At 39.9% G+C, this 12715-nt stretch overlaps 3 protein-coding genes across 3 annotated transcripts; all 3 read left to right on the forward strand.

Moving 5' to 3' along the window:
* Positions 1-79: 79 nt before the first annotated feature.
* Positions 80-3611, forward strand: fabp10b (fatty acid binding protein 10b, liver basic). The gene is made up of 5 exons (XM_057355612.1): positions 80-441; positions 529-701; positions 1876-1965; positions 2071-2589; positions 3451-3611. The coding sequence occupies exons 1-4, from the start codon at positions 369-371 to the stop codon at positions 2119-2121; spliced, it is 387 nt and encodes a 128-aa protein (XP_057211595.1). The 5' UTR covers positions 80-368; the 3' UTR covers positions 2122-2589; positions 3451-3611.
* Positions 3611-9016, forward strand: srsf10b (serine and arginine rich splicing factor 10b). The gene is made up of 5 exons (XM_057355614.1): positions 3611-3739; positions 3929-4033; positions 4118-4286; positions 5440-5484; positions 8362-9016. Coding segments are annotated over exons 1-5 (576 nt in total). The 5' UTR covers positions 3611-3738; the 3' UTR covers positions 8618-9016.
* An 88-nt stretch (positions 9017-9104) lies between these two features.
* gja9b (gap junction protein alpha 9b) lies at positions 9105-12211 on the forward strand. Its single transcript, XM_057355611.1, is given in 3 exon segments — positions 9105-10866; positions 10868-10945; positions 10947-12211. Coding segments are annotated over 3 exon segments (1404 nt in total). The 5' UTR covers positions 9105-10288; the 3' UTR covers positions 11695-12211.
* Positions 12212-12715: the final 504 nt, after the last annotated feature.

The raw sequence follows: 12715 nt of genomic DNA on the forward strand, positions 1-12715 counted from the left end.
GAGTCGTAAAAGTCCCATGCTTTAAATTTAAATGTGCTTGTTTGTTTGTTTTAATGCAAATGATTTTGGAGCAGACAGTGAAAGTAAAATGGTAATTTCCTCATGAAACTGTGATCTACACAAACGGTCTGAAGTTCTATATACAGTAAGGTTAAGTGTAAGGGGTCATTTGTTTTCTAATTCTGAGTACTGTTGATCTTAAAGCTCACAGGACTCATTTGAGAGTAGCGTCACTGCGGAAGAGTTTAGATCTGTTGAGACTTCATTAAGACCATTCCTATCATACACAATAACACAAGCCAAGTCCCACACATGACAACCTCCTCTCACGTCTGATCAGTGTGGATTAAACTGCTGTTCGGTGGACGATGGCTGTAGATTACAGTGGAACTTGGAGACTTTATGAACAGGAGAATGCAGAAGAGTTTCTCAGAGCCATGTGTGAGTTACAGCAAAATAAAAGTCTGTTTGTTACAGATGTTTTTGTGTGTGTGTGTGTGCGTTACGTGTGATGTTTTTTATCGACAGCTGTTCCAGTTCTGTTCTTTAAAATGATAAATGAAGTTAAACCTATAACGACGATTCATCATAATGGAAATGAATTCACCATCTGTGTGAAATCTGCGGTCAGAAGTCACACAAACTCCTTCATCATCGGCACAGAGACTCTCTTCAACACCATAGACAAAAAACAAATCAAGGTTCAGAGCATTCACGTGTACTTTCTGTTATGACGCTATTTTGACTACCAAAATATATCTAGAATAACCTTCGGGTTTTTCTGTCGTACGTGACAAAACATGATCTGCACACAATCGCAGTTATTCTTCTATTGCCACATCACCGTCACTTTAACTGTCATAATTTACCTGAAGCTGTTAGTGTAACTGCTTAATAATGACATGAATCAGCGCGTGCCTGCCAGGTTTCTCTGTAAAGATGCTTTGAATCAGTTTACACCGGAAAATGTGCTTCACTGAACCGAAGAAGTCTCTCCTAAATCTCTCAAGAAAAACGAGGCAATGTGTAAGGACGAGAGAGTCGCTTTAAAATAATGGACATTCTCGATAACTGGTCAAAAGACCTGAATGATTTGATTATATTTCACAGTCTTACCTGCGGGCTGTTAACCCGACAGCACACTCCATCTGGCTTACGCTATTTGACGTCTGCTAACTTCCGGAACATTTTCAGCCATGTGACTCAGACTAGCGGTATAGCAAGCTCACCGGGACAAGGCAAAAAAGGATTGGGAAATGGAGCACTTACTGAAGCCATCCTCAGAAAATCTTGTACAAAAAACGTCCTCGTCGCCAATTTGTTATGTCTTAATGTAGACAAGACGCTGGAGACCGTAGTTTCCTTTCAGTAACATTTATTAACAGCACTAACACATTCGGGATCATATCTCTACTTCTTCTTCCTATATACCTCCACACAACTCAAGAAGCCCGAGCGCCATCCAGTGGTGCATTATTGGAACAACACCACAAAATGCATCTCGGAGACGTCTGTATGTCTGTAAAACATCTTAGAAATAGCAGTTTCACATCCATTCTAAATCATAACCATCTTATAGAGACAGCAGACGTCTCCGAGACGTATTGCAGATGAGCAAGCTGTGTATTGCAGACGTCTTGCAGACGTCAAATAGACGTATGCCAGATGGAGTGGGCTATCAGTGTACGGTTGCCAAGCAACAGTGACAGGTGAAATATCATCCAAAATAATGACCCAAATGTGCACGCACGTTTTTTAAACACTAGAAGACACTAGAGCTGATATAATTGATTTCTTTTATCCATTTGATTTCTTTGATATGTTGATCTTTTCCCACCTATTCGGTATCTGTTTGATCCATTTGTTCTATTTCAGGCAACAGCTCAACTGATGGATGGCAAGATTGTGATTGAGATGGAAAAATTCACACATGTGAGAGAGATTGAGGGAGAGGACATGATAGAGGTCAGACGAACATTATCTACTCTTCGTTTTATGTTTATGCCTTATTTTTTATTAATGTAACAAAATTTAAAGCATAAAGTGTCTTTTTGTTGTTGTTTGTTCCAGACAATTACTTGTGGAAGTGCAAAACTCATCCGGAGAAGCAGACGCATTTAATTTGACTGCTGTTTCCTACACCATCCAACTGAAATAATACATGATTTTGTCTCGTGTAACCATGTTTGGTACTGTTAAATCAGTGCTTCACTAAGGCTTTCAGTTGATCAGTGTTTGTGCATTAAACACGTGTCCAAATGTTTTCGTTTTACTTGATGTCATCATTGTCTAACAAACGGAGCCCTTCTTCACACGTGGGTGAACGAACGTGGACATAAAACAGTTCTCTTGTCTGTCTGCAGTACTGGAGTCTGTCTGTAGGGGCGCTGTCGTGCTTTGAGTGTTTGTGATTCTGCAGTAGTGAGTAAAAGCGTCTGGGATTAGCGCGTGTAGCGCGTGAGACTTTTAGCACGTTAAAGACCGAAAAGTGTCGTTTGCAATCCTTAAAGGTCAAATATTCATCATGTCTCGATACATGAGGCCGCCCAACACGTCACTCTTCGTCCGAAATATTTCCGACGAGTCTCGGTAAGAGAAACTTTTGATTTGGTTGACGAATTTGCTCGAATTGTATAGCCTGAAAGCTAACGTTATTTTTTAATCCATCTTTTTTTTACTAAAGGTGTTATGCTTTGGTTTATGTAATCGTTATTTTAGCTGGCTTTGTGCATTTTAAAGATCGTCGCCTTGTTTTTGATAACGTTAAGTGCTTAGATTAGTAATAGTTGTGTCATCGTTTTATTAATAGAATGATTAATTTACTATTCCTGCTACTGTAATGTGTATCTCATGTATCTATTAAATTTTTTATTATGACCTCACCCAAATGTTTATATTACTCCTGAAGAAATACAACATGATTGAAGTTATTGCTAGATGAATGCTGCTGTTTATTATCATGATGTAAAGTTCTGTGATGTCGCAGTGTTTCATGTGACGTTATTTGTCCTCCTAAGACCTTTGAAATGCACTGATGTCATTTTTACCGAATCTCTAGTCACTTAGCGAGCTGCATAACTGGCATGGAAGTGAAAAGCTCAGTGCATTCTGGGATACTGTACAGTGGTTGTAATCCAGAAATATGTATATTCATACGCACTTCAGACCGTCACCACGTCCCCCATGAACATGTACTAAACATTCATTGTTTTCGGTGTCCAGACCAGAGGACCTGCGCAGAGAGTTTGGCCGATATGGCCCCATTGTTGATGTCTACGTTCCTCTGGACTTCTATTCACGGCGACCCAGAGGATTCGCATACATTCAATATCCTTTTCATTTCAAATTCAGTTGCAGCCTCTGTCCTAAAGGCTCTTGGACTTCGGTTTATGGCAGAAGCGCACTACACTACACTTATTTCTAACCTTTATTTCTCTGTTGTTGCCTCAGACTGTGTAAAGGTGTCCAGTCGTGGAGCCCGGCACAAAGACAGAGTTAAGAGCCCGGTGTAGTGTAGGACTAAAGCCCAGCCATCAGCGTCCATGCGAGAAAGAAAGATTGCTACTGACAGAAAGGCAAAAGTGCATAAAGAAATTTAAAGCCTGAAGAGACAAAGAGGAAAAGAGGCGATCCGGTGGGCTGCAAGCGCTCGGGTTTGAGAGGCAAAGGTACCAGGCAATTCAAGGGTCGTCTTGGTGGCATTTTAAAGAGCGTAAAGATCAAGGTCAAGGTAACATCTTGTATCCTACACCATTCAGGACCTTCTTTTTATTGACATTACAAACAAATAGTTGCCTGAAACCTGAAGTTGTTCTTGTGAGGAGTCGTTGAAGGACTGCAGTCAGCATATGCCATTATTTGGTCTGTTTGAAGATGTCTTGTCCAGTCCGTGAATGTTGTGATGATGAGAAACCTTAACAGCACAGCATGTTTGAAGATGTCCGTGACGCTGAAGATGCTTTGCACAATCTAGACCGAAAATGGGTGTGTGGACGACAAATCGAGATCCAGTTTGCGCAGGGAGATCGAAAGAGTGAGTTCTGAAATCACACAATTACATTTTGAGTTTACAGCCGAGTCTTTTGCTTAATCTGATATAACTGTTTTTCATTCATAGCTCCTGGTCAGATGAAATCTAAAGAGAGACACTCCCCACGTTCCTCTCGATATGACGACAGCGATCGAGACGGTAGACGCAGACGCTCGCGCAGCCGCAGCAACAATAGACGCAGATCCAGCAGCCCGTCCTACGAGAGGCGCTACAGGAGATCCGAGAGTCCCAAAGAGTGAGTCTGTGTGCGCTGTGATGTCACAATGTTAACTAGGGCTGGGCGATTAATCGAAAAGTAATCGAAACCGACATTAGGAAGCTCTAACCGACGTAATTTTCCAATGTCGGTTATTTCGATTACTTTCCCTTTAATATCCATGTCGACGCGTGCCGCTATACCTCACTTTTTTCTTATCAGAGCAAAAGAGACTTAAAATATTCAATTTATTTTGGGCATACACATATATTTAAGACATTATTAGAAACTGTAAGTTGTCTACTTTTACGTGTGTACGCTTACAATAACATCAAAGGGGCGTTATCAGCTGTCTCCACCCGCTCACAGAAGTCATTTCTGAAATGCGTCACTGATCCAAAACTCTGCAAATACTTATCACACAAACATGAAACGTATGTCTAAGAAAGCTTAAGATGTCTACTTTTAAATGACCCAATTCAAATGGAAATCAGATATTCTGTGTTTATGTAATATGCGTGAAAGATACGAGACAGTTGATACGAGACATTCTTCCAGGTCTGCTCCCGTTTAGTAATCACAAGACTTTTAGTCCAAAAATGGGCATATTGTGAGAAATATAGATATACTGAAACGCGTTTACTTCATATTTCTTTAGCCAGACTGGTGAGGTTTAAGCTCCGTTCAACTATTAAAAACTCCCGTCTGTTTCTTTCACGTGACTGCTCTTATGACTGCAGGACTGGTGTCTCCAGGCAGGGTCCTAAAGGACACCCGATTTCTCACCACACATGCAGACAGATGATTTGCTGATTTGTGTTGCGTTTGTTCTCCTGTTTCCAAAAAATAACACAAAGATGTCTATTATTCGAAATGTTCAATAAATAACTGTAAATACTTTGTATTTTCTTTGATTATCTAAAAATTACATGATATAAGAAATGTTTCATTAGAAAAAATACCCCACCTTTAGTTGGGCATATTTACACTACAAACCTTGTCAGTGATCTACGCGGGCAAAAAACAAAGAAAAATAAACAAAAACAAAAGAATCGTTCAATAATCGTAATCGAGAGAAAATGTTCAATTAATCGAAATTTAGATTTTAAAGCCCTAATGCTAACCTTTGGTTGTGATGGAGCTGTCAGAGCATAAATGTATGAAATAACTCTTGACATGTTTTCCCCATCAGGTCTAGAGGAAGACGCAGACGCAGCCGCAGCCGAGAGTTTGACAGGTATTAATGGTCCAAAATAAATAACTGTGTTTGTTTGTTATGATCTTGTCTCTCTGTGGCTGTCACGATTATTAAATAATCGTCTCATCGCAATGTTTTCAGATCATCGCAGTTATTGCACATCTCTATAGAAGACACTAGGGGGAGCTGCAGTGCATCTACATATTGCATATTTTATTGTATATATTGTAACTAAAGCATGGTAATAATTACATGGATTAAAGTTCTCCGTCGCTACGACAGATTTCCGTTAATTGCAGCGAGTCTACGACGGATTTCCGTCAATTGTAGAGTTCCAGCCTGACCTTAATGACTTAAATTCACTTTTCATAATGTTGTTAACCCATTGACGCGCGTACGGTGTGATTAGAACATTAAGCGCTTTGGTTGGCACTGAGCCAGAGACCGACTCAATCCTGTCACATATCACAACTGTGCAGTGCTTTCAACCACATAATGTTTAATTTAGCCTTCAGACATATACACGTGCCTACAAGCACACAATACATTTAGAGATTGTATAAGACACACTGATGTCTATGGAAGCGGCAATAACAATCTACTCAAATGTAATTTGACGGATGTGTTTTATTCACATCAGACACAGCATCTGCAATGCAAGCAATTGTTAAGATCACTCAATTCTTCTACCAGGCACTTACGTTTGTGTTTTTAAGAGAAGTGGATGAATTCACGTGATGTAAATCCGACAGATCTCAGTCCACGGCAGAAACAAACATGGTGGCGCCCGCTTATAGCTCAACTAACGCGATCATTATAAAAGTGTTTAAACAACAAAACACATTCACATGCACATATGACAATCGGAATGTCAGATAATTCATGACATAGTTAACAGTTTGTGAATTTTTTGAGTAAAAAATAAAAATGATGTACAATCAATGCATCAGTCATACAGCTGCTGTCTGTGGTGTGTCACATGATAAGCAGTGCCGTGTCGCCATGGAAATGTTAAAGTGATAGGCTACCTTCTTAACAGTCGCCTTGGAAAAGCTAGTCAAACACTGTAACTAGTCACTGTAGCTAGTCAAACACTGAAACTAGTCATGTAGCTTGTCAAACACTGAAACTAGTCATGTAGCTTGTCAAACACTGAAACTAGTCATGTAGCTTGTCAAACACTGAAACTAGTCATGTAGCTTGTCAAACACTGTAACTAGTCACTGTAGCTAGTCAAACACTGAAACTAGTCATGTAGCTTGTCAAACACTGAAACTAGTCATGTAGCTAGTCAAACACTGAAACTAGTCATGTAGCTTGTCACACACTGTAACGGGTGTCAGGTGTAGCCAAGCTTCAGGAAGGTTTCACAGCCAAAAGGCAGAAAAAGTGAAAAGCACTCTGGAGACAAATACAAACAAAATGTTTGGTCTTTAATGGTGCTTTTATTTTGTTCTTTTTTTCTATTAATTATTAAGAGTTTCAGAAAACATTGTTTGGTCTTATAAGATAAATTACAAAATGCACTGAAAAGTTATAGATGGTTGATTATTTGTCTAGGTAAGAATAACTTTTTCATAGATTAAAAATACGCAAACTGGCAATACTACGTAAAGTGGTTCAAAACATCTCCCTTTAAAACGCTATTGGTTTCGACTATTTAGATAAAGTGTCTGTTAAAGGAATATGACTTGGCCTGAAAAAAAATCAGTCAGAAGATTTTTTTTTCACTTTAATCCATGTAATTATAAAATGTACTACCACAACACAATCACTTAAAAAAAAAACTAAAGCATATACCATAAAAATAACCTGCAGTACAATTTAATATTATTTCAGTGTGAAAACCAGTCTACCAAAATCTCATTAACATAGAAGTAAACTTTATTTATATAGCGCTTTTTACAATTTTCATTGTTACAAAGCAGCTGTACATGAGACATATTGACTATAAGCAAAACAATTGAAGTTATACCTGTAAAAACAAGAAAAAGGTAAAAACACAGAAGACAGACACACCCACATACAAAACACTCCACACACACAATATGCACACGTACTAACACACATAGACATAGACACACACACACACGGACGTGCACGCACACGCACGCACACACACACACACACATAGTTAGAGCAAACATTTAAGATAAAGGAGAGAGAAGCACAGGTTAAATATAACAGACTACAAATTCCTATATGCAATATTAATTAAGTAAAATTCTAATTCTAAAGCAGCCCCCCCGGCCAGGCAAATCGTGCAAAAGAACAGTATGCAAATGAGGTGAGGAACCCAAAACTCTAATCGAGAAAAAAAAACCTCAGGAGGTTTTTTTAGAAGTACATTTTTATTGTGGTCTTGCAAGTGAGAAAAAAAACGACTAGAAGCTTTTCTATGACTGATAGCATTTTAATGGTGGCTTCAATTCACACCTGATCAATTTACAAGTGTTTGGCAGTTGTATCATTGACAGGTAAAAGCCTAAACCTTAAGTATGATGACCCCATTTTTTCTTATGTATTTCCAAGAAAAAGAGCATAATCTTTATATTCAGAACAATATGGTCATTTCAAAGCTGAATAAAAATGTATGAGAATTAAGTCAAAGCTCTAAAACAGACAATTAATCGTCATAACCGCAATGATTTATTAGACAATTAATCGTCAGCCAAATTTCATAATCGTGACGGCCCTAACCTCAATGAACATCTAGACTTGAAAAATGAACATTGCCTTTATAAAAATGTTTTGATCTTTATTGGAAGATACATTCTTATCAACCCACATTTTCAGTAATGTTATAACATACTTTTTGTGTATCTATTTCTTTTGTTTAAATAGATTTAAGGATTGCTGTCAGTTGTATGTATGTTGTATTTTGCATCTGTACTAATGGTCGTTTGAATTCTGCAGGCGCAGACCGGCTGCCCGTGACCAGCAGAGTTCTCGTGGAAACGGCCGCTCTCGCAGTAAGAGCACCTCCCATTCTAAAAGCAGAGGCGCCCGCTCCAGGTCAAGATCCCTCAGCCCACGGGATCAGAATGATTTCCACACAGAGAGGCAAGACGGCCCGAACAAAACACGCGAATGTTCCCCATCACGCTCTCGCTCCAAGTCAGGCTCACGATCCAGGTCTCGCTCGCGATCTTGGGCAGGCCGCAAGTCCTGATCTTAACACAGTGCTGTTGTTATCATAATAGATTTGTGTTGATTTTTTTTATTTGATTGTTTTGTTAGGGTGCAGTTTAAAGGGAGTTGAAAGTTGTAGGCCTGTATGTCTAAATAATGGCTCTTTTTTTTTAAGATGAACTCATTTGTAATAATTCAAAAAACATTGGATGGTTTAGTAAAAAGGTGGTAGTTGAATTAAGATTACAAATGCAGCAGCATTGGCACAATAAGAAGTTTAAACTGCTTTAAATATTTTTCTATGATATTTTACTGTTGGTGGGCCAGGAATTGATCGTCCATGTCTTCCAAGAGTGTTTTGAATGTGGTTTTATTGTGGCGTCTGCAGGCCTTTTACATGTGACCACAAAACGAAATAAATTTCACTTTTTTCCCAGTAGGTTGTTGCGTTTTATCTTGTTTAATTTGCTTTGTGATTCTTCAACCAAGTAGGTCAATGATGCTGACAGTTACAGTATGTGGTTTTATGTGTAGATTTGTAATTACAAATTAATTAAATGACATTAAATGCACAAGTAAACTGAGGTTGTTAAGATAAAGTTAGATTTTTCAAAGCTGGTCTGTTTGATCAGTCGTCTTTTTGTTTACAAAGTCAATTTTTAATGGTCTTCATTGTTGTTTTCTGTGTGAGATCTGATACACACAAGAATCACATTCAAGTTTATTTCTCCAGAAGGTTCAAAACTAAAAATTCTCACTGTGTGTAGTTTTGTTTGTTAATGGACATTTGGTCAGAAAACACACAGACTGTGTGCAATTTCAAACATGTCTCATAAATACATCCCATTATCCATTACCTAGCAAGAATCTGACTGGTTGAGAGCAGCAGTCATAGAAAATGTTCCTGCTTCTTCTGGCCATCAATTCCTCAAAAATGGTTTAAAACTATCTGCTGCAGGCAAGCTGTTAAATGAATTGAAAGAGAGTTGCTCATGTATGAAAGCGGACGTGACTGATCGATCGTTAATCTGGATAATAATTATTGACAGATGGAGAGTTGCTCCAGAGGGAGCCACCACAATTTTACCTTGAAATGGTTACATTCTGTCATCTGAACATTTATGAAACCATCTTTTATTTTCCAGAGAAGACAGAAAGTAATCCAGAGTGATGCGAGGGTGAGTAAATATGACAATTTTGGGGTTTGCTTTTCTTTCAGTAATTCATTAATTCCCACGTAACAGCGTCTGTGATGTAAATGATTGAAGGGTCTACATGCCATCACACTTAAAGCTACGTCAGGACAGTTATGAGTTGGATTGACTGATTGGTCTGAAAGACCTGCAGGCCTTTTTCGCATTGATTCTGTTCAGCAGCTTATGAAGTTTGCCGTGATCTAGATTTTTCGAACACAATTAGGTTTATAAAAGTGACAATTTCATTCGTTACATTAGGTCATTCTTCAATGTTTTAATGTACAGTGTTTGTCCCTCCCCCATGTAGATTTCTATATCGATAGATAACGTTCCAAATCTCAGTTGTAATTCAAATGTGGCACATGCAGCCAGTGACACGTGGCTGCACAGTTTTTTCTCCTAGCTGTAACGTGCGGCTCCCCACAGCCCGGCCCAGAATTGTATCGATCGTTTGTGGTTTTGAACATCCAGCTAACCTCTCTCTCCCCATGTAGAGTTGTGATGTCCATGTGAAGATGGGAGACTGGAACTTCTTGGGAGGACTTCTAGAGGAGGTGCACATCCACTCCACCATGGTGGGAAAGATCTGGCTCACCATCCTCTTTATCTTCCGCATGCTTGTGCTGGGCGTTGCTGCCGAAGACGTCTGGAATGACGAGCAGTCCGACTTCATCTGTAACACGGAGCAGCCCGGCTGCCACAACGTCTGCTATGACCGCGCCTTCCCCATCTCACTGATCCGCTATTGGGTTCTGCAGGTCATTTTTGTTTCCTCGCCCTCCTTGGTTTACATGGGTCATGCCATTTACCAGCTGCGTGCCCTGGAAAAGGATCGTCACTGCAAGAGAGTGGCTCTCAGGAGAGAGCTGGAGACAGTGGACGCAGAGCAGGGGGAAACTCGCAGGCGCATCGAGAGGGATCTGCGACAGCTGGAGCAGGGGAAGCTCAACAAAGCCCCGCTTAGGGGCTCGCTGCTGCTGCTGACCTACGTGGCACACGTTGTAACCCGTTCGGTGGTAGAAGTGGGCTTCATGATGGGCCAGTACCTGCTGTACGGTCATCACCTAGAGCCTTTATACAAGTGCGAGGGAACTGTGCCCCAACGTGGTGGATTGTTTCGTCTCTCGACCCACGGAGAAGAGCGTGTTCATGGTGTTCATGCAGGGTATCGCCGCTGTTCCTCAGCCTGCTGGAGATTCTGCATCTAGAATATAAAAAACTGAAGAAGGGAATTCTGGATTACTATCCTCACCTGAAAGATGACTTGGGTGACTATTATGGTAACAGGTCCAAGAGGAACTCTGTCGTACATCACGGACGTAAAGCCACCATACCGATGGTTCCCAGCGGATTCACGCTCCTGGAGAAACAGGGCAATGGACCCACGTTCCCCCCACTCATAAACCCTTTATCTGCTTTTGTGCCAATCCAGGGTCACCCTGCACCATCGGGACTGGATATTCGGAGGGAGAACAAGGACATTGTCCCAAGTCCTCTGGAAAATAACAGCAATTCCAACCATACGGGCAGCGAGACTCGCTCTCCACTTGTGCACAAACATGACCGTGATCCAAAGCGGTTCACGTCTGTCTCGCAGCGCCCATTGTCCAACAGCTCAGATTTCTCCACCCTTCCAGTAACAGACACCATTTCTTGCCCGGTGATGCTGCGCAAGCCCCGGAGATTCAGCCCACCCTGGAACTGCAGCACTGTTATGGAGGGGAATGGTTCGGACAGCGGAGACTCTAACAGTGAGACAGCAAACCATGGAATGAGGACTCGATGCGGCAGAGCAGTTTCTGAGACGCACGACTCACGACACCACAGTTCAGTAGAAAGTCCAACATTCTCGCCCAACCAACGAACATCATTTGCAAGCAGCAACAGCAGCAGGCGAGCTGCCAATGACCTGCTGATATGAAACAGGCGTTCTGTTCAATCCTTTCAAAGGCATTGATTGACATCAGAAATATATTGATTAAAATAGTTTGTGTAAGCCTGTTTTGCTAAATCAGAATCATCTGACGTGTTAAATACTTGACCTGAAATTGTTGTCATCTTTTTACACTAGACCTTTGTAGCGATCAAATATTAGCCTTTATGATGAAGAATTATTGACCCAACAGACATATCTGTTCATATTAATGTGTGTAGTGCTCTGTGCTGAACTTTTATCAGCATTTAAATGTGTGTGGGGGTCGTGTGTGCCATCAATAAAACATTTGATTTTTGTGAAATTTTAAATAAAAGATGACAATAAAAAGCAATGCATTTTTTTACATCTTCCATTTGTCAAGTCATGTGACTTGATGTTTTGAGTATGAAAATGATAATATATTACATAATATATTGAATAATTTCAGCAGCCACTGTGAATATAGCACAGAGACGCTCAGTGTACAAAATATATGTATGTAGTGTGTGAGCATATACTGTATATGCATTCAAACGTTGATACCAAGTTGCTTGCACATTTCATCCACAAAAGTAATCAATGTGAAAAATGTTGATTTTAACTCCATTGTTGACGTCAACATTACTGTGGTAAAAGTGCTTGAAATATGATCCGTTAAGTCTTGGAAAATAAAATGAGCCCACACACGATTCATGTTTCACAAGTAGGTGAGAAGTTTAGTCTTTTACAACTTCATGTTGTTATTTTGAGATCTTCTGCACCTGTGATCCAGTACCGTGCTGTCTGTAGCAAAACATTATCGATGTGGCTGCAGTTTTTACAAAGGTGCATTTTGAGGACAAAACTGATGCGCACCAATAGAGAAAGATTTGGCATCTACACTTGAATGATATCAACTCTGTAAATGTTTTTCCATTTTTAAAGGTTTTATTATGAAATTTTACCATATGCTGCCTTATTGTAATTATTCAGTAGAAATGTCATTTACTACATGCAGTTGTACAATCAAAAAAAATGTTTGTACACT

The sequence above is a fragment of the Triplophysa rosa genome, linkage group LG16 (assembly GCF_024868665.1).
Source record: "Triplophysa rosa linkage group LG16, Trosa_1v2, whole genome shotgun sequence".
NCBI classification, from domain to species: Eukaryota; Metazoa; Chordata; class Actinopteri; order Cypriniformes; family Nemacheilidae; genus Triplophysa; species Triplophysa rosa.

Excerpts from the sequence above, each read along its gene's own strand:
- fabp10b (XM_057355612.1), top strand. The coding sequence starts at position 369 with ATGGCTGTAGATTACAGTGGAACTTGGAGACTTTATGAACAGGAGAAT. Across the intron at positions 442-528 it reads AGAGTTTCTCAGAGCCATGT|CTGTTCCAGTTCTGTTCTTT; the intron begins GTGAGTTACAGC and ends TTTTATCGACAG. Across the intron at positions 1,966-2,070 it reads AGGGAGAGGACATGATAGAG|ACAATTACTTGTGGAAGTGC; the intron begins GTCAGACGAACA and ends TGTTTGTTCCAG.